This window comes from Anolis sagrei, chromosome 5 (assembly GCF_037176765.1).
Source record: "Anolis sagrei isolate rAnoSag1 chromosome 5, rAnoSag1.mat, whole genome shotgun sequence".
In the NCBI taxonomy this organism is placed as follows: domain Eukaryota; kingdom Metazoa; phylum Chordata; class Lepidosauria; order Squamata; family Dactyloidae; genus Anolis; species Anolis sagrei.
The window spans coordinates 170,759,621-170,781,900 of NC_090025.1; the positions used below are offsets into that span (position 1 = coordinate 170,759,621).

Sequence of the window (22,280 nt, forward strand, 5' to 3'; positions counted from 1 at the left end):
GACCATGGTGGGAGGAGGAAAGCTAGCCACTTCTGGAACTGCATCATTCAGCACATCTGGAAGCAGTTTATATGACTCTCTCCCTCCATAAGGGCAGCATCTAGATTCTGTGCAGCTCCGTAACTGCAGAGAAATCTAGCTCCAAGTAAACCACAAAAGAATTTTAAAAGATATTTATTCAGCTGAGCATTTATAAAGAAACTCCAAAAAAATCCCAACAACCTTTTAGCACTCTTGCCTTTAGTGGGAATCTCAAGAAAAAGGCAGTACTGGCATGAATATTTACAACATTAAACCATCAAGTTACCAAAAGCAGCTGCTTCACAGTCATTTTTCCGGAAAGAGGACTCTCAGTTGCTCCACTGCCCTTGAAAGGTAAAAAAAATTAAGTCCATTGCAAATATTGCCTTCGCTATTTACTTTTCTTGCTTTCCTTGCTGTACCTTCTCATTTTGTTCTATGTTCTTGTGATTGTCAATATGTTTGGTAACAATTCTCCAAATGCTTGATTAAATATCTGCATAATAAGAAGTATACAATGTGATCGCTTCTTCCAAATATTAAAACTTGGGCTTTTGCTTATATATTTTTTCCACATCAAGTCAATTTTTTTATTTATGGTCAGTGACCATATCTTTTCCACATGTTAAAAAAAAATCCCAGTGTTGTTTTAATGCATTTTTCTGAAAAGTTATATTTGAATCTTAAAATTTGATGCAAGTTACAAAAATATTAATGTTTACCTAGAAAGGAAGAAGGAAGCAATTGGGGGGGGGGGGATCATACCAGCATCTTTAAGACAATTTTAAAAAATTGCCTGGGCTTTCATGGATATAAACACACTTCTTTCAAGGGATTCCCAAAAACTGCAATGATAAAAAACAGTCTTAAAAGTGCTGCCATGTTCCTTCCCCTCCAATCCTTCTTCCTTGTTATGCTGCAAGAGACTTAACACAGTCAGCTACTTTTTTGAAAACTATCAGAAAATACAAATTACAAATGGCAAAGAGTAGCACCATAATAATAATAATAATAATAATAATAATAATTATTATTATTATTATTATTATTATTATTGGGGGTCCAGAAAAGAGGCTTACATTATATGAAATAGGAATATGGTGAATTAGGGTTGTGCATGTTATTATGAGAAAAATGTAAGTAAGATTTCTGCAGACTATAATTTACTGTCTTCACAGGGTATGTGTCTTTTTAATATTGGTGTTTCAATATGTCAAGATCCAGTATTTCATTATGTTATCTAAGAAACACACAAACAAAATCAAATGTAGGATATAAATATTAAAATGAGGATTATGAAACATGAATATGTCTGCAAGATGTTCTCTTTTCATAACACTGGTATATTCTGAACAGAATAACGTTTCTTTCTTTTTATGGTCTCATCCATTTAATGATGGATGCGTATTAACTTAGAAAGAAAAATTGAAAATAAAGCTAAAAACAGGGTGTTTTTTTTTAACACGAGTGAAGAGAAGAGTCAGGGGGGGGGGAGGAGATAATTCATCAGTTACTCTACTATGCAATGTAAACAGTAAAAAGATTAAAACTTGTGTTTTATGTATTTTCCAGATTTTTTTTCTCTTGTAGCAATATTTTCACAAGGCATGAACAGTATGATACAGTAGAGTCTCGCTTATCCAACATAAATGGGCTGGCAGAATGTTGGATAAGCAAAATTGTTGAACAATAAGGAGGGATTAAGGAAAAGCTTCTTAAATGTCACATTACGTTAAGATTTTACAAATTAAACACCAAAATATCATGTTTTACAACAAATCGACAGCAGTTCAATATACATTACGTAGTAATTACTGTATTTACGAATTTAGCACCAAAACATCACAATGTATTGAAATAGCTGTGATTCCAGGCAAGAGGCAGACTGTGTTGGATAATACTGAACGTTGGATGAGCAAAGGTTGGATTAGCGAGACTTTGTTGTATCCTGCTTTTGAATGTCATCTGCAAACATGACTGATATGACTCTTCTTAAAAGCATTTCCTTGCAGCTATTTTTACATCTATCTGTCTGTCTGTCTGTCTATCTATCTATCTATCTATCTATCTAGAGATTTGGTATATCCCCATTAGGCATCTTGCTCAAAGCAAAGGCAATTTTATGTGCTGGTTTCCAAACAGCCACACAAGGTTGCCTGTTCTTTTTGTCCTTTTATTTGGCTACATATGTGTTTGTTATATTTCCCTTTTCATCCCTGAGAACAAGATGGTACATGTCCTTCTTCCCTCTTTTAACCTCAAAGTTAAATAACGTTACAAATTTGTGAGGTAGGTAGGGTCAAAAAAGAGTGACTTAGCGCAAAGTTGCCCAGTGAATTACATAGCCCAGAGTGGACTAAAGCCTGCACCATACTGGCTCTGTGAGTGCCTAGGTTACTACTTTTAGTTGAAAATCAAGTTCTAATATATATAGGAATTCAAGACCTAATTTGTTTCAAGTATAGCAATAACAGGACAAAACAAACATGGACATCACTCTGATTCCAAGAACCTGTTGTCCTCCAGAGCTATATAATGCAACTCCTCATATCCATAGGACTGATATCCATGTCTTAATTTATCTTCATTTGACAAAATATGCCCCCTTTAGACATTTTCAGATCCTTCAATATGACTCTGTGGCCTTTTGGGGTTTTTGTTTTAATATGGTTCACTATTATTCCCAATTTCACATATGCATGCAAAGTCTGGAAATGTATCCCTTGTGGATATTGGAATCATAATACATTGCAAATCCTGTCATCTCTGCCTATTAGCTTTACTGACTGAGAAAAGGGCCACGCCATTCTATGGTGGTATCTCAGGACAAATTACACATACAGTATGATCTTGATTTAATTTATATTAAGATTAGCATGTGTGTACAGATGAGATTTAAACATTATTTTCATCAGGTTTTCAAATTTTCCCTTCTTATGGGATTGAAACAGAGAAGAAAATCTTGGCATCATTGGAATCTTTTCTTCTTCTTTTGACTCCTGTTCCTATGTATTGTGTGTTTAAATAAAAAACAGATGCAAGGACAGATGCCTTAAACCACTCACATTCTGTGCTGGAGCAACAAAGACTTAACATTATATTAAAGTGAAATGTTCTTTAACTGCATGCTAAAATAGCATGTATTTCATGGATGGAAAACTGCTGCAATTTTGAGGGAGAATTTTCTTCCTTCATTGAGCTAGGCCACAAAGTTAGCCAGAAATGCCTTACAGCGAACACCCAGAAGTGCATTTCTGGTTAATATTAATATTTTCAGTGCAAGGTCTGTCTACAATATGAAGTTGACATTTGTCACCTTGTGAACTGGTGGCAGTTAGTTTTATCTACTGTTGTTTTAAAATTGTATTATTTTGATTTTATGCTACATGAGTTGATGGGGGTTGTTATAATTTTATATTACTTGTTTTAAACTTTTGTACCCTTTTAACCTGTTGTATGTTATATGTGCACCCTGGAGTGCCTTGTAAGCCGTCCCGAGTCCCTTCGGGAAGATGGTGGTGGGATATAAATAAAGTTTATTATTATTATTACTATCTATTTAAAAAGTCACTCTACTTTTGAGACTTCTAAGGAAAAGAAATTGGGCCTGTTTGGGGCCATGTATATTACATTTTTTGTGTGTTTCATTCTGTACTTCTCTTTCTTCAATTTCACCTTCAGCTGCAGATTGCAACCAAATGAAAGGATCACATGGCTCTACTACGAAAAAGTAAGACATCTTCAAAGTTTGTTTCCGGAGAAATTAGGTCCTTTGCATCACTAGCAGTGTCAATTGATGAACATGGCAAAATGGGATGATTCCATTGCATTCATGTCTTGCTACCAGGTATTGTACTGCGTCTGCAGCCTATTGGTTAGTGTGGAAAAATTGGCAGTAGGGAGGGGCCAAAATTAAAACAGATTGAGAAAATGAGATGGCTGATTTTTTTCTCTGAGCTCCTTGGAGCTAGTGATGCAAAGGACCTAATTTCTCCTTGGAGCTCAGATGGTTCCCATGCTCTCCTGCTGACACAACAGAAAAGGGATCCTCCTCTTTTCCGACAAGCACTCGTTACATCTTTACTTTCTTTTACACCTTCTACAATTTTTTTAGGCCAGCCAAAATATTTTGGCAGGCTGCAAATGGCCCACGGACCATATGTTGTGCAAGTCTGAAATAGCAGTAATGTGCATTTTGTTATATACGGAGAATTCTGTGCCCATTGTTGGTTGGAGGGCTGAGTTTGGGGAATATGTGCATTTCTATTCACAGTGATAGCAGACCTTGGCAGGTAGGCATTTCTGAAGAGTTCTGAAGAAGTACCAGCAGTATTTGACAAAGAAAACTAAAGATCTGATAAAACTACAGATCCCATGATCCCATGATTCTATGGCATTGAGCCATGGAAATTAAAGTGGTATCAAACTATATTGATTCTACAGTGTAGATGCACCCTGAAGCTAGACATAATTCAAAGACATAGCCATGTTGACCTGGCATATCAGTATGTAACTGGATCTTGTAGCTCCTTTAAGACTAACTTAGAACATGAAGTTGGTAGCATAAGCCTATTTCTTCATGTACGTACATGGAATCAAATATCTGAGGGAAAGCATTTCTCAAGTAGTTCTCACAAGGAATAAAAACATTAAAGTAATAATGTGTTGCTTTTTTATGATGTTCAAATTAGTTGCCTGGGGTGTTGTTCTCGCTTTAACGTCAAGACTGACCTTAGTAAATATGCTGCAGATTTTGCTATTAATTGCATGCAACATTGACTAATAACCAGACATTATTTCTCTTTCAGTTAACCAAATCCTACTGTTTCTTCTGATTTTGACTGTCTGTGTCATTCTGTATAATAAAGTTCACAAGATGCCATCTGCCATTCTGAAGAATGAGGCAGGTAGGCACCCATTGTTTGAAACTATTTTGATTTTCATAAATAACATGAAGTCCAAATGTTTTCTATTTGTGATACAGATGTTGTAAATAGGCCAGGGTTTCTTTTGCTTTCCATCTGAACTCTTTTCAGCTCTTGGTGGAGGACAAAACTTCATCCTACAGGGTCTTAACTGAAGCTCTCACACAAACTGAAATGGAGTCTTTATGCAAAGAATGAGCACTAGGGCATTATCAAGGGCTAAAACAAATCTGTGTGTTTTGCATATGGGCAAATTTATGGCAGAATAAATGATTGATCTTTAAGGTTCCTTAAGACTCTTTGTAGCTTTTGCTGTGAAGAATTTCTCAGAATCCTAAAGACTTTTGTCTTGTTTCAGTGTTATGCCATTTTTTCTTCCTGCATGGAAATGTTTATGTATTCTGGGACACTTACCCTCAGTGTACACACTTTTATACACATTAGGTAGATCTGAGTTTATCAGGCTGTTTTTTAAACACATTTTTCAAAGATATACAGCTATTGTCAAGTGCATGGTTTTCCTTTCTATTTTTCCCCCTGGAAATACATTACATCTGTTAGAAATATACAAATTCCCAAGGCAAGATATGCCTTGGTCTTTTGTTAGTCTTTCAAGCTGCAGAGCCAATATTTCCATAAGAAAGTCTGAAACTAAGACATTTATTTTCCATTCCTAATGGCATTATCAGCAAATACCAGGCATAGATATGTGGACTGACAACACATATTTGTTCCTAGATGGATATATATAAATGATCATGATGATGATAGCGATGGCAATGTCTGCCAAAGTCAGCATTGACTGTCAGCACTACTGTCTTTTTGTTTTTGTTTTTTGGAGGGTGATATTTCTATAAAATGTCAAATAGAATACAACGTTGTTAATTGTGTGTAATAATATTCCTGTTTCTTGCTCTTCCTCCTCCTTTCAGTTGATTTGGAAGGCACTGAGGACATGGAAGACGAAATTCCTGTGGTGATATGTGCTGCTGCTGGGAGAATGGGTGCAGCGATAGCAGCCATCAACAGCATTTACAGCAACACTGATTCTAATATCTTGTTCTATATAGTTGGGCTAAAGAATGGAATTCCACATATCAGGTAAAATAATGAGATGGGATTATTTCAGTTGTGCATTTCTGTCCATTCTGTTCCTGAGATTCATTAGCTAAAGGGCACCAATGTTCTAATGGAAGCCTCATTATTCTGGTGACATGCCAAATACACTCCTGATTGAACAGTTCTGAAAATCTAGTACAGGCATTCTCAAACTGCAGCCCTCCAGCTGTTTGGGCCTTCAACTCCCAGAATTCCTGACAATTGAACAAGCTTGTTAGGGTTTCTGGGAGTTGGAGGCCCAAACAGCCGGAGGGCTGCAGTTTGAGGATGCCTGATCTAGTAGAATAACTAAAACTGCACAGAGTTATGGATAGGACATGAACAGCACTGTGAAGGTTAGAAGATGGAGCCGAGAAGGGGGAGAAGGCAGTAGGTTATGCTGAAGTGAAGTCCCATAATCTGGAGAAAATGGGACTATCATGTTATTCATGTAGTTCACATGTTAAATGTCATAAATCAGGACTTCTTAAACCATTTCCACTTATAATTTTTTATGTGACCCCAGGTATAGAAGTATATAAAATAGGTATAAAAATCAAACCTTTCCTGATAATAAATCAGCATTTGCAAAGTTTACTAAACAGGGTGGTTTTCTTTTTTTGTGGAGTACAACTGAAGCATTTTCAGCAGAGTCTACCATAAGCACTGCATGTTGTTGCTAAAAGATTTGTGTAAATGGGTGGCGTTCAGAAACCTTTTACTGTTGCCAAATTTTTCATGACCCCAACATTGAGCTGAGAGGACCCTATTTGTAGCCAGGACCCATAGTTTCAAAAGCAGTGTCCTATGTAACACAATGCAAAATAACACCCTAAGCTGGCAATCCTTCGTTAATTGCCATGACTGCATCCTATGAAATCCAAGTTTAGGGAGGGATGACAACTCTCTGACAAAGAATTGTCAACAACTTTCGCCTGTTTGGGCTGAAAAATGCGGTATAGAAATAAAGCAAATAAATAAATAAATAAACTTGCCCCAAACTGCACATCCCAGAATTTCAGAGGACAGAACCATAGTGGTGGGACCATAACACTGTAATTCCAAAGTGTGAAAGAGCTCTTATTGAGCAGACTGAAGGAGAGGTGGAAAAACTACATCATTATTGGGACAGCTTGAATTCCTTGTAAATCATATATTAGGAAATATTGAGACATAGCAGGTGATTAAAGCACATTAGTTTGAAGTGTAGTGTTTGGAAAATTTTTGAAATTGTACAGAGATGATGATGATGATCTTATTTTCTTGCCTGTATTGTGGAATATGCTGCCTTGAAGTGTGGTGGAGTCTCCTTCTCTACAGGTTTTCATGCAGAGGGTAGATAGCCATCTGCCAGAGACGCTTTGATTGTGTGTCCTCACATGGCAAAAGTGGGTTGGACTGGATGGCCCTTGTGATCCCTTCCAACTCTAGGATTCTATGATTACAAAGCGCATGGAATGGAGGACTAGGAACAAGGGAAAAAAGTAACACCGCACTACACTCAATTAGACAGGATTTTCTCAAATATGTGCTTTTTCATTTGTTTCAGAAAATGGATCGAAAACTCTGCACTAAAAGATATAAAGTTTAAAATTGTAGAATTTAATCCCATGGTTTTAAAAGGGAAAATCAGACCAGATGCAGCTCGTCCCGACTTACTTCAGCCTGTAAGTAAAGCAACTCTACAAAACAGATAGTCTAAAATATAACCACAGGGCAGTGGAAAATACATTCACTTAATAGCAATTGTGTATTTTTTTTATATAAAAACTGCAATCCATACATATTTTAACCTATTAGGACATGGATGACCTGAGGAAGTCAAACAAAAGGAAGGCTATGGGTCCAAAGTAGTTGGGACTACAAGAATTTACATCTCTCAGTGCTGTTTGATTTCCCCCTCCCTCCCAGACTGGACATTTTATTGTTTGAATTATTACCACTGTGAACTATGTATGATCACAATACATCTCTTCTGCTTTGTTGACACATTTGCTTTTAAATCCAACAGCTAAACTTTGTTCGGTTTTACCTCCCTCTACTTATCCATGAACACGAAAAAGTGATATATCTCGATGATGACGTGATTGTACAAGGTAATGTCTCTACAGAAAATAATATGAAAAAATGTAGTACTTTCATATTATTAATCATCACTCAGCATTGATTTATTTGTAATAATTTAGTCAGCTGAATGTCAGAATTTGAAAGCAGAGATAGCAGCCATGCATTGGAAGTTCTTAAGATTGGCTGGTTGTTGTATCAGTTGATGGGCATGTAGTGAAAGTCAAGGGTAATATACACAGACCGATTAGGCTTTTGAAATCAATGTATATTTTATAGGTGACATCCAAGACCTGTTTGATACAAAATTAGCCCGTGGTCACGCTGCAGCTTTTTCAGATGACTGTGACTTGCCTTCAACTCACGAAATGGTTAGAAGTGTAGGAATGCAGGTAGGAAATCCTTACAAAACCAAACATTCCTATTGGTTTGTTTATTTTTAGCTCATTCTTCTATGGTTCACTATCTGCATAGTAATCTTGAAGGACAAATGTGGTATGGGCTCAGGTGCTAACATGGTTTTCAGGGGCTCCACTGGCATTTGGAAAATTGTTTGAGGCACAGGCCTCGAGACTGCTCTGGTAGGGGGCTGGAAAAGGCGACCCTGTTGTTTGTTTACTGAATATATAATATAGGCAAAAATATACAAAAAGTAGTTCAAATATAATTAGGCTCTTGAAGGAAGAACAATTTAAAATATTTAAATTATTTGCCTTCAAACTTCAACCTAAGGCAAAACTATCATAGGGCTTCTTGGCAAGATCTGTTCACGGGGATCTTTGCTATTGCCTTCCCTCGAGGTTCCCCTGTACATTCTATGGCTTAAGAGTAATTTTGAATCATGCTTTTTTGGACCCCCAGTCCACCATTGAAACCATTACAGTCATTTCTAAAAAGGCTGTTGGAATAAAGATTTCATACTATCAATGGAATAAGCTGGTCGATCCTCTCCTGGAAGGGATTCGGACTCTGGTAGCAGCCATGAAGACGTTTCCCCAGCCACCCATCAGATATTATATGAACATGGTAGCTCAGCAAGATGAGCCTGTTTCTCAGATTGGCATGTGAGGATATATTCCTTCAAATGGCCTGGACCTAAGCTGTGTAAGACTTTATATAAGTTATAATCACTCCTTTAAATTGCCCAGAAAGAGTGATAGTAATCACTGAGTAATCACTAACAAAGAAGTCCCTGTAAGTAGCCCTGTTCATTAGTCTGGTTGCTTTTTCCAAGGGAGTTTGCTCAATGGTAACTTTTCCACTATTGGTTAGACCTAATGGAAATTGTAGTCCAACATCATCTGTAGAGCTGAACTTTGCTTGCTCCTTTCATATATCAGCCTCAGGATATTTGTGCTACATTATACTCATTCAGAAGGTCCTCAAGATCCAATACATATCCCTGAAATAAACAGACTTTTATGTCAGATCTTTATTATAGGTTGAGTATGTCAGGATTTAATAAAGCAGTCAGTTTTATATGGTATAGCCTTAAATGTCTTTTTATTACTTGTACTAGAAACTAGGGCTTGAGTGTTACTGCTTGGCCATGAAAAAACATTTTGGATAAGTCGCTATCTTCCTGCCTCAAAGGGAGGGAACACAAAGTCCCATTGAACAGATCTTGCCAAGAAAAGTTGTGGGAGTTTCGCCTTAGGAGTCACATAAGGAAAAACTACTTGTGAATCACATTGTGCGTCTATGCATTCTTGTCAACTCTTTCCTCTCCCAATGAGAAACACATAACATGTGAATAAATATTGTTAAGTTAAATATTGCGAAATAAACTTTGGGACTACATTTATTGAATTATAGTAATCACAACTTTCTTTTCCCTAGAATACATATATGGGGTTTTTGGACTATCGAAAACAAACAATTCGAGATCTTGGCGTAAGCCCCAGCACCTGTTCCTTTAATCCTGGTGTTATTGTTGCCAATATGACAGAATGGAAGCACCAGCGAATTACAAAGCAGTTAGAAAAATGGATGCAGAAAAATGTAGAGTATGTATGGATAGTGTTCTATTTTGTAGTACAGTAGAGTCTTGCTTATCCAACCTTCACTTATCCAACATTATGTATTATCTAACAGTTTACCTCCCACTTGGATCCACAGCTGTTTCAATACATTGCAATGTTTTGGTGCTAAATTCGTAAATACAGTAATTGCTACATAACATTATCATGTATCAAACTGCTTTTTCTGTCGATTTGTTGTAAAACATGATGTTTTGGTGTTTTATTTGTAAAATCATGTTATTTGATGTTTAATAGGCTTTTCCTTAATCCCTCCTTATTATCCAACATTTTCGTTTATCCAACATTCTGCCGGCCCATTTATGTTGGATAAGTGAGACTCTAATGTACCTTCAACTGATTATATGGTTTATGTGCCACATTTTTGTTTTCTGAGCTTGCAAACTATATACTTCTTAGACAAATATCTAGATTATAAATACTATTTAGTATTGCTCAAATGATTGAGTGAGATTAATGTGACAGTAATGTATGCACAGTGGATGTTTTACTCATTACTGGCTAGTTTCTGATAATACATTCCTTTTTTCTAAAGTCTAACACAGATAGCTATGTTTGAATCATAAAGGTTGAGGGTAGTATGCAGTATATAAAACACTCACCTCTGGACAGAAAGGCCAATTGTATGGCTGGAGGGGAGCTTTTGATCTCCTAGACTGGCGTTGCCAGCAGTCTGCAGAGGGGAGGGACTTAAGGAAACTCTCTTGGCTTAATTAGAAAAAAATATTTACTTACTTACTTACTTACTTACTTACTATATTTATATACTGCCCTTCTCAGACCTCAGGCGACTCAGAAAAAGTATGCTTGGGCAGGCATCAAAATTCTAAATGCTGTTCGTATTTTAATTGAATTGGGATGGTTCTTGCTATTTATTGCTTATTCATATTAAGTTATTGAAAGAGCTAAATACATCTTCAGAATGTCTTAATAATTTTAAAATTATCTCCCTACACCCCACTCCAGAGAAAACCTATACAGCAGCACACTTGCAGGAGGTGTGGCAACTTCACCAATGCTCATTGTATTCCATGGAAAATATTCATCAATTAATCCCTTATGGCATATTCGGCATCTAGGTAAGTTTTTGATTCTGAACTTGTATATATTAACTGAAAATGGACAATTTTTAGTTATTTCTAACAGTTATTTTTGTTACTGTACCCTGCAATGTGGGTACAAAGTGACATCATATCATTAATCTTCATGCTTTTATTTTCATGTCAGGAGCGACACCAGTCGCTTCTGGTGTGAGAGAATTGGCTGTCTGCAAGGACATTGCCCAGGGAATGCCCGGAATCCTGTGGGAGACTTCTCTCAGGGGAAAGGCAGAGCTAAGACGGGAGCTCACCCACTCCCCAGATTCTAACCGCCAACCTGTTGGTCAGCAGTCCTGCTGGCACAAGGGTTTAACTCATTGCACCACATTACGTTTTTATTGAAGTATACATGTGTAAGAAATCAGAAAACTAATGATGTACTCTGACTGGGGCTTTGTCATCTTATGCTGAGGCAAAACATACTAATTCTTATTTAAGTAATCAGAATTCTTATTTGAGTCATCAGCTGGGCCTGTCTTTCAGTGCAGGGAGGAATGCAGGTTTGCTTCTTGCTTTGGTGTTGTGACGGCAAACATTTGAACCACTCTCCAAAATTCAGTTTAAGTATCAGTGGGACAAGATCATTACAATTTATTTCCCATTCATGTAATTTTTGGGGATTTAATTCAGTTGGATTCCCTCTGGATTGTGGCTTTGATCTCAAATCTATTTATTAAAAAAATCTCTCACTTCTGAGCTGACATTCAGACCGTGCTATACAATTCAGAGGCAGAGTTAATCATGTACTTAAACTGGATGGTATCTGTGCCTTTTATTTTATCTGTGAAGAAGGATCAGTTTTCCTACAAATCTTCTCTAAAAGCAGCTTTTATTTTTTAACTGATGTAGGCTGGAGTCCTGATGCCAGGTACTCAGAGCATTTTCTTCATGATGCCAAGTTACTGCACTGGAATGGAAGATACAAGCCTTGGGATTACCCTAGTGTTCACACTGACCTATGGGAAAAGTGGTTTGTTCCTGACCCTTCAGGGACTTTTAAACTGATTCGTCCCAACAGCTGATGGCATTGACATTTTGAAGGCACGAAGATTAGTCCCAAGTACATAACAATGTAATTAATATTTTGTGATGTGATTTATCACCTTTGTTGTGTATACAACTAGTTTATGAGATCAACACACTTTTTCAAAGGTTGTATCAAAATGAAGAGAAGAGTGCAAACAATCGCTGATGAAGTATGGACAATTCAGAGAAACTTCGTTTTCAGGCCTTACAAGTCCGACTACAAAGTTTTGAGAAATATTTTTTTAAAAAACACAAATCACTATTTTATGTCATACAGTAGAGTCTCACATAAACGGGCCGGCAGAATATTGGCTAATAAGGAGGGATTAAGAAAAAGCCTATTAAAAAATCAAATTACGTTAAGATTTTACAAATTAGGCACCAAAACATGTTTTACAACAAATCAACAGAAAAAGCAGTTCAATACACAGTAACATCATGTAGTAATTACTGTATTTAAGAATTTAGCACCAAAGCATTGTATTGAAAATATTAACTATAGCTGTGCATCCAGGTGGGAGGCAGACTGCATAATACAGAACGTTGGATAAGCGAGACTCTACTGTATTCTGTAAATAATAGTTACTTATTGAAGAGTCATTTATAAAAGTCCAGAATAAAAACGTCTGTGTAGGTACTTACTGTGGTCAATATTAAATAGACAATAAATTAAACATCAATTCTTTTATTCATTTCAAATAATTTATCACTGTTTCTTCTCAAAGCAAATAGCAATCCAGCATCAAGACAATGTCACAATTAAGCACCAGTAATTCATGTTAAGACTTTTTTTTGCAAGAGACTGGCAGACCAAAATTATTAAGTACAGTTTCAAAGCACCATATTTGAGATGTGTATTCACATTTCATTAAACCATTGTGCACTTTATTTCTCAGTAATTTAATGATGCCTCTTTCAATCCAAGATGTTCCCTTTTACAATAGTTACTACTGAGCTATTTATCTGGAATAATATAGGTCTGTTAAAAATAAAAATTGTTCCAGATCCCTGATGCAAGGCACTTCAAGCACTTGCTAAAAAGTGTCCATGTAAACAGCGATACATAAAAGATAAACTAAGGCTGTGATCCTAGACCAGGCATGGGCAAAGTTTGGCCCTCCAGGTGTTTTGGACTTCAACTCCCACAATTCCTAACAGCATCAGGCCCTTTCCTCCCTCCCCAGCTGCTTAAGTGACTGAGGGGGGAAAGGAAGGGACCTGAGGCTGTTAGGAATTGTGGGAGTTGAAGTCCAAAACACCTGGAGGGCCAAACTTTGCCCATGCCTGTCCTAGACATATTCACTAGCAAGTCATATCCCAATGAAAAGAAGATCTTGCTTCTGAGTAAATATGGAAAGGATTATTCTGCCAATGAATCATTTAGTCTGTTGACCAGATAATGAACTTTTCCCCCCAGGAAGTAACCAACATGATCGTAGAATATACACCTGAATCTTAATTTAAAAAATGAAACCAAAACACTGTATTTTAGGATTAAGGTACATGATTTAGGTGGGAGTCCACAGACATGCCTACATCTTAAGCATGAGCAAGTCTTAATATAGTGAAAAGGTTCCAAAGTTGTGAATCAGCTATGGAACTATTTTACTTTCCAATCCATCCACTTAGCTACTTACGCCTAATGCCACTTATATAGTGATCGAAATCATGTACATATTATGTAAACACAGTTCTTGCACATCATTCAAGTATCTAGAGCACCTGATTGACAGTTTATCCAAATCTGCTTAACTCTCTTATTGCTTTTTCTTTTAAGTCGTATCTTACCCTTTTTGTGGATTGAGGGGGATGGAATAATACAAAGACAATTCTTTTCAATCTCAATTGAACTAAAGAAAGTAGGCATGATCCACTTACATTGTGAGTTCAGCACCAGCTTGCAGTTTTCCAATTAGGCTTAACTTCACTTAGGTATGCAAACTGTGCTTTAGTACATCAGGGCCTCCTCTTTTATTCATATGTAATATTTTTTCAACAACCTTAGCCTAAAAGGCATAGGGAAATGAAGTATGGTGCAGCACAGGGATTTCCCATTCCCTCAATGTGCTATTATGTTGCCTATAAGGGAAAGATAAAACAAGTGCTACTGCACTTGCAATGAAAGTGAATCATGCCCTGAACCTTAGAAAATGTTTTGCAAATGGCTAGATACTCCCCAGAGCATGCTTGTGGCTTCCAAACACTTGAACAGCTTGCTAGCACTACTAACAGTCTGGTCAGTAAGATATGGAGTGTTACATTTCCAAGAAAGGAAAATTATTGAATTCTGGAAAATTTTGCTTCCTATTTGAGTGGAGTTGAATTATTAAACTCTTCCATTCTTAGAGCTGTCCTACATGTTACTCATTCTAAAAGTGAGAAAAAAGAGTGAAATAGATACGAGGCAGGATTTCCCACTCTTCCTGAGATAGGGAAAACAAGGGGAGAATTATCAAAAATTTCCCTAGAAATGTGTATGTATGTGTACTCTCATCTTCTGAACAATAAAGACTGGTCCACATGTCCTGTTCATCATGTTAAAATCAAATCCCAGATACTACACTGAAGATAGTACTGTCTTTTCCCCACAAGCAATACTTCTTAAGGCTGAGCCAAAATATAGGGAAAGGAGAAATACGATGTGTTTTAATAAAACCTCGGTTAGAATTTAAAGATCACTGCCTAAGACAAAGGAAGACAATTATCCATGTCTGTTTCAATGAACCAAGTTATCTGATATGGGAAGCACTGCCCTTTTTCTAGTTGGGCGTCAACAGCTCACAATGTATCAGCAAACAGAGCACCAACGTTATGTCAAACACTTGGTCAATGTGTTGTCAAATGCTTTCATGGCTGGAATTTGGACTGTATGGCCATGGTCCAGAAGCATTCTCTCCTGACATTTTGCCCATATCTATGCCAGTCATCCTCAGAGGTTGAGGGGTCTGTTGGAAAGTAGGCAAGCGAGGTTTATATATGTATGGAATGTCCAGGATGGGAGAAAGAACTCCTGTCTGCTTGAAGTAAGTGAATATTGCAATTGGCCACCTTGATTAGCATTTAATGACATTGCAGCTTCAAAGCCTGGCTGATTGCTGCCTGGGGGAATTCTTTGTTTGGAAGTGATAGCTGCCCCTGACTGATTCTTGTCTGGAATTCCCCTGCTTTTTGAGTGTTGCTCTTTATTTACTATCCTTTTACTTGGTCAACATTCTGAGAATACATGAAATGGCATGTTGATAAGAAAAGAAAATGACAGCTGATGCAGTAGCAAATAACCAAGATAAAGGTAGAGTGAAAGTGTTTGACTCTAGTAAAAACAGGTAGCAGTCATGTGCTCCAGTCCTAATGTTTTTCAGCGAGACAGCTCACATATTAAATTGGTGGAAGCAAATGATGTATGCAACTACATGCATGCTCCAGGACTGAGTTAAGAAACTGAGCTCCTTAAAAACAAAAACAAAGGGGCAAAATGCCTGATGTTGCTTCTGCGACAAAGAAGCTCTCTAAAAAGTAGGCCTGTTTATTATTGTGTAACAGATGTGGTGGACAACTGCACGTTGTGTCAATGTCCTGTAACAATGTGTAATCTAAAAGCCTCTTCCCACCTTCTTAGATGTACTAAACTACATATGAAATATCCCAACATATGAAGGGACTGGTTAAAAATATAAGTCCACCTGTTACATTACAAAATACAAGTTGAAAATAAGAAATGGATCGTCACAAATGATTCAGTTTGCTAAAACTGCAACTATGGAACAATTTAAATATAAAAGTTTCATAGAAAAAAAGAAAAGGGCTTTTTATCTTAAAAAAACTTGGGACATTTCTTTAAAGTGACATAATTCATATGCCTAAATCTAACAACACAAATGGTTAGCATAAGAAAAAATAAGAGGTAAAATGCTATTAAAATGCTTCAGTTGGGGGAACTGAGGTACCATTCTTGACAAATGTGTTTAAAACCCTGCAGCACTTAGGCCTGGCTCTTACAGGCAGACTTTAAGCATCATTTCCTTCCTCTTGTGGTCTAGAGTTGCTGAACTCTGGAATCTGGTCAGTGAAAGACTGGGTCATCCATTGTCCATTGGCGACTTCGCCAAAGGAAGAACTACTGCTGTACTCTGTAGCAGTTGCTGCATAAAAACAAAACAAAAGTAATAGTTTTAAGTTGATATTATTCAAATTATTACATCTGTAGATCATCCTGGAATGAACAAAAATCCATCGGAAAGTAGCAGCCAATACCAAAAGGACCAAGGCATGGATATCTTTGGCCAATCCTCTGTTTGGATATCAGCCAGGATGCTAATGCCTTAAATCAAGAAATAGCTTTCTAAGATCTATATAGATACTCACAGGAACACCTCTGCAAATGAGAGTCCAAAAGTGGCAGGCTAAAACCCTGAACCTTAATCAGTGGCTGAGACCTAATGAGAGGCTTCCTTCTGGGCACACAGAAGACTGGGAGACTTGGAAGGCACTGAATAGCCTGCACTCTTGGCACCATGAGATGCAGAGCCAACCTTAAGAAATAGGGCTACAAAGTGGATTCCATGACACGTGAGTGTGGAGAAGAGCAAACCACAGACCACCTACTACAATTCAGCCTGAGCCTTGCCACATGCACAATGGAGGACCTTCTTCAGCCACACCAGAGGCACCCCAAGTATAATGCCAAGTTTTTAACTTACTTTGTCTTTTTAAATACATTATAACTGTACCCTCAATTCGCTTCTGACACAATAAAAAATAAATAAATCACAGGCCTTAGGGGATCAGTGTCATGTCTCTTTCAAGGTCAGACTGCAGCACAGAGGGATTTTTATTCCTTCCTATATTGTTCTGAGATGTTGTGATTATAATTGAAGGAAAGTAATCTTAACACATCCTACATTAATGAAAAAAATCACAAAAATCTCTACCTGTTCCATTTGATGGGAAGTTACAGGGCTCACTCTCTGGTGTTGTTTCCTCCCCATAAGCACCTCCATAGGCTGCTTCATATCCTGGATCATACTTTTCTTCTTTGACGGCCATCTTCTTAGCATCCTCTGGATAAACAAACCCACAAATTTCTTATGAGTTTTACAACAGAGTAGGACTGTTATTACTTTTAATTTAATACCTCCCAAATGTGCAAACTTTTAAAAGTACTTAGTGATAAATTCTGAAGCACATGTTTAACATCTTTATTTTTGCAGTTTATAGCACTAAGCACTAACCTAGGTCTACTTTATTTTGCTAAGTCATATTAGATTATCGTAAAAATAATGTGTTTGCGCTTAATATCCTTACCTTGTGCAAGCTGCAAGTCAAATGAGTAATGTACTTCCTGGATTTCAGCATTCGGTATAATACCTTTCAGTTGATCCCTCAATTCTTTGAGTTTTATGTAATAATGAACCTTATCTTGTGCACGAGGAAACTGAGCACATCTTGCACTGGACGATGGCATAACATAGCAAAGCTGTACAAAACCACCAAACAAATGTTAAATCAGAAATCATCAAATGGTATGTATTTTAAATAATAAGGTCTACATCCAAAATCTGTGGGAATCACACAAGTATTGACTTATTATTTAGCAACTAATTCAACAAGTGCAACTTTAGCTGGGACTAGCAACTGAATTTAGGCCTAGCCTTACTTGCCAGGAATCTTCATAATCTCAATCACAGGCATTGAAATTTCAAAATCTTAAAGAGAATAATGTCAGCTTTGAATACAGATCTACACTCAGAACAGCAAGTTATTTTCTTGGCCAATGCAAATGTAAAACATTTTGATAAATGTTTCTCTCCATGAATGTGAAGCCTCTGAATAGTTACATTCCTAAAAATGATAGGAACTTACTGTTTCTGTATCTGGGACTTTATGTGGCTGTAGCCCAAATTCCAGCTTTTTAACCTTGACTCCAAAAACCTCTTTACTAAAAATATCATAAATACCTACAGTGAAATTGAGATAAAACCATTGTTAGTCACAAGACAAGAATAGCGGGCTCAAAATGCAGAAACTTTGTAGGTTAATCAAACTCACATTTTCCATTAAAAACTGCTATTTTAGGTTGATACTTCTGCAACTTCTGTACCAGAATTCGTCCTCCTTCCCGAAACTCTTTGCTAAAAGAGACACAAATAAAAATAGGACCACAACTAGCAGTGATCTACTGCAGAGTATTTGAACTTTACTGTACCTGGAAAGATCCTTGCTACCTGGTGTTGTCCTTTCCACCATATTTGTAAAACCAATTCCATATTTAAATGGCAAAGTATGGTCATCCATATGATTCAACTGCTCTTCACTTAAACCAGACAAAAATAGACACTTCCCTGTGAAGCAAGAACATACATGCTCCTTATAGTTTTAGAAATACACATATCACACGATCCCAATGTATTGTCCCTCTATTTCTCACTAAAATGTTACAAGTATAAAAGATATAACTTACAGAAACAAATCAGATATACCAGCATTAATGATTAGGTTGCTAGAGATAACATTACCACATAATCAACATTTTAGCAATGCCTAGACAACTAATATCCTATAACAGTAGATTTGCTTACTATTATACTGTGTTTAATGAGGTGCAATTTGCTACACACTTTGACACTAATGTTCATGGAAAGATGTAGCATAGTTCATATCTTATCCTATAAATTATGACTGCTTGGCTTTCCATGTTGAGGAATACAACGTATCGACTAACTATTTCATATATGCATCTTTTTCACTGCAGGGCCCAAATACCCTAAAAACACCAGATTCCATCTGGTCTTGTTAGCTAAGTAGGGCCAGATCTAGTTAGTAAATGGATGGGATATCGCCAATGAATCCCAGGTGCTGCAGGTGACATTTCAGAAGAAGGAACTGGCAAAACGACCTCTTGAGTATTCCTTTCCTAAGAAAAGCCTCTGAAATTCATGGGCTCACCCTAAAGTTGGGCATGCAATTTGAAGGCACACGGTTCCACCCAGACACAGAAACATCTTTTCATTAAATTTCTTGTAGCAGAAGTCAAATCTTAGCCATGACCTAGCCCCCCAAAATATAACCTCTCACTTTCTACAATGAGAGAAACCTAAATTAGTACTGAATTCTTAAATTTCAACAGATTATGAATGAAGACACTTACAGAAGTGGTTTCCAGGACCTGGATAATGATGTCCTTTATAGGCAGCCATTAAACCTGGGTTTATACCAATCTACAGAAAAACACATACATTAATCACTATTGTTATTTGCCTGAGTAAGGCAGGCCATTGATCTAAAATTTGGACAAGAAACCCAGGAAATAAATGACTGTTAATTTAAAAGGGTTATTCTGAGTATGATGAAAAACTCTAAAAAGTAAGGAAATGCAAAAACTGAAAAGACTAAGTTTTTGCTAAGTATAAGGAAAGATTAGAAGATGGTCACTTGTAGTTGCCAGTGAATTTAGAAGACAAATAATTTGGAACTAACAACTGACTATCTTCTAAATTTCCTTCAAAAAGAAATAAGCTTTAAATTGATCACTTGATAAAATACTCATTTTCATTTTTTCAAAAATTGTTTCCTTATTTATTAATTTATATCCCGTCTTTCTCCCAAGATAGAATGAGTGATTGGTAGCGCAACAGTTAATATAGCAGTCTTACCAATCACTAGAGAGTAAACAGGAGTTCTACATTTTGCACTAAAACATTAGTTTATAAAGCTTTAAAACTCTTTAAAATTGAATATTTAATTTATTATTTATTTAAAGCATTTATATTCCGCTCTTCTCACACCGAAACGGGCTCAGGGCACAGCCCAACATTTATACGGCAAACATTCAATGCCGGAATACAACAAACTATAAATACACACAAACATTAAAATCAATCAATAGGACTGTTGAGGCATACGCAAATGTTCATAAATTAGAGTTTTCACCAGAGAGCCAATGTGACGTAGTAGTTAAAACGTTCGACCGGGACTCTGGTAATCCAATTTCAAGCCCTCATCTACCATAAAACTCACCAGGTGACACCAGGGCACTTTCTTACACTCCAACATAATCTGCTATGAGAATAAAGTGGAGAAAAGAAAGCCATATTCTGAGATTGTGGGAGACTGTAAGAGCAGTTCAGCAGTGGAACTCTGCCTCAGAGTGTGGTGGAAGCTCCTTTCTTGGAAGCTTGTAAATAGAAGCTGGATGACCTTCTGCCAGGAGTGCTTTGATTGTGCTTTTACTGAATGGCAGGGGGTTAGCCTGGATGGCCCATGTGGTCTCTTTCAACTCTATTATTTTATGTATCCAACAAATATATGAATTTCAGTTGATGCTTCTATATTATATAACCACATATACAAAAGGAAAAACAGTAAACCCTGGGGCACAGAGGAAGCAGCTAGCTTTATGGATACTAAATTGAAAACAGAGTGCTTTTGCTATAATGTAGTAACAGGCACATAACTTTGGAATTTATTATTACATTTCTACCTGAACTAGTTACAAAGTATTCATTTACAGGGGGAAAATGATTTTTTATTGAACTTACAATTACAATGTCTAAGTTGAAGGTCAATATATCAGGAAGAGTTTTGGTCAACAATTCAGCTTCAGTCACACCATTAAACCGATCAACTTTCCTTTTGACTTTGAACTTATCTGTGATTTTCTCCTGTTTGCCTTTTGATTTGGCAGCTTTAGGAACTTTGGGGGCTTTAGGGGCTTTAGGGACTTTAGCAGCAGGCTTTTTGGGCTCAGAAGATTTAGTTCTTCTTTTTCTTCCTTTAACTGGTGCTGAAAGACAGAACAGGATTTTAACAGTTTTCGTAATGACGAACACATGAAAACCTTTAAATGATTATTCTATTAGACCTAAGACTGAAAAAGAGTACTGCATCATTCAATGCTTATCAGATAAGCACCACTGACCAAGCTGAGGGAACAGCTTCTCAACTCCACACTGTGCCATTTTATGCATCATGTGCATGAGGAAAATGCTATTTATTACAAGTGTTTCAAATCAATCTTGCCTTTGTCACAGAAGAAATTTTAAATTATAGTAATTTTATGCCAGACACAGTTTTCAAGAGCAGATTGATAGGTCTAAATTAAAATACTAGATCCAATGTGACAATAACAAAGAGGACTTGACTAGAAAATAATTCTGCCAATAGTCCTGCACTGGATCTAACATGTGCATCCAACATCACAAGGAAAGGTATACATAAGAGGCCTACACAAGAAAAAACTGAATTGGACCTTCCCTTTACATAGCTCTAAAAGATAACTTCTGCTATTATAAAAGTGATTTATACTATTTTTGTGCATAATTATAAGCAATACTTCTGTAACTGTATGGCAGAAAGTTCTTAGAAATCAACCAGGTTTTCTCATCACCCCAAATCATAATTTGGTTTGCAATCCATTATTTTTAATATTGTTATAGAATGGTGTAGTGTGGCTAGATTTCTGACAGAACACACTAGGCACTAACCAAAAACTCAAATAAGATACATTTTACCAAAGAAATAACCATGTTAGTCTGTTTCAGCATAGGGAAAAGGAGATGGGAATCAACTTTAGAATGATTATAAGACAAGTTATTTTTTCATGCATTTTCATGAATTTCAATCAACTTCCTCAGATGGCAAAGCAGAGTGAAATAATACAGCCATGGTTATATTAATGATTAAGTGGTTGTAGGGGTGGGATCCATAAGGAATATATTAAGTTCAATATAAGAAGTTTCACTGACTTCAGTGGGTCATATTACAAGTATATAAGAACCTGAAGGATAGCTCTTTCCCATATAATCCTGCCCAATCTTTTGAGGTCAGCAGGTGATACTCTTTTGAGTGTGCGACTCTTGGAAAAGATAAAAAACAAACCACCTTTTTTGACTCATCAGAGGGCCTTCTTGGCACTAGTATCTTTATTGTGAAATAGTCCCTCCTCTGAGCTAGTTTCTAATAATGTAAACTGTTCCTAAATTATAGAGTTTTCAGTAACAACTAAAGGCCTT

General features: G+C 36.7%; 2 protein-coding genes across 3 annotated transcripts in view; one reads left to right on the top strand and one right to left on the bottom strand.

The window, feature by feature from the left end:
- On the top strand, nucleotides 1-12,959 carry GLT8D2 (glycosyltransferase 8 domain containing 2). The gene is made up of 10 exons (XM_060776899.2): nucleotides 1-375; nucleotides 3,703-3,751; nucleotides 4,830-4,928; nucleotides 5,879-6,047; nucleotides 7,594-7,711; nucleotides 8,056-8,140; nucleotides 8,388-8,500; nucleotides 9,948-10,114; nucleotides 11,114-11,226; nucleotides 12,097-12,959. Exons 2-10 carry the CDS (start codon nucleotides 3,733-3,735, stop codon nucleotides 12,267-12,269), a joined length of 1,056 nt encoding a protein of 351 aa, XP_060632882.1. The 5' UTR covers nucleotides 1-375; nucleotides 3,703-3,732; the 3' UTR covers nucleotides 12,270-12,959.
- The window catches only part of TDG (thymine DNA glycosylase), a 15,200-nt gene continuing 5,862 nt past the window's right edge, over nucleotides 12,943-22,280 (bottom strand). For both annotated transcript variants that reach the window (XM_060776898.2, XM_060776897.2), the window contains exons 3-10: nucleotides 20,808-21,052; nucleotides 19,418-19,487; nucleotides 18,476-18,611; nucleotides 18,319-18,401; nucleotides 18,133-18,227; nucleotides 17,575-17,746; nucleotides 17,202-17,330; nucleotides 12,943-16,412 (exon numbers count right to left, since the gene is read on the bottom strand). In XM_060776898.2, coding sequence (XP_060632881.2) covers nucleotides 16,279-16,412; nucleotides 17,202-17,330; nucleotides 17,575-17,746; nucleotides 18,133-18,227; nucleotides 18,319-18,401; nucleotides 18,476-18,611; nucleotides 19,418-19,487; nucleotides 20,808-21,052 — 1,064 coding nt within the window. In that variant the 3' untranslated portion in view covers nucleotides 12,943-16,278. The remainder of the gene's footprint in view (nucleotides 16,413-17,201; nucleotides 17,331-17,574; nucleotides 17,747-18,132; nucleotides 18,228-18,318; nucleotides 18,402-18,475; nucleotides 18,612-19,417; nucleotides 19,488-20,807; nucleotides 21,053-22,280) is intronic.

Bases quoted from the DNA above. Each gene is read 5' to 3' on its own strand.
- GLT8D2 (XM_060776899.2), top strand. The intron at 6,048-7,593 runs GTAAAATAATGA...CATTTGTTTCAG, and splicing joins AATGGAATTCCACATATCAG to AAAATGGATCGAAAACTCTG. The intron at 7,712-8,055 runs GTAAGTAAAGCA...TAAATCCAACAG, and splicing joins GTCCCGACTTACTTCAGCCT to CTAAACTTTGTTCGGTTTTA.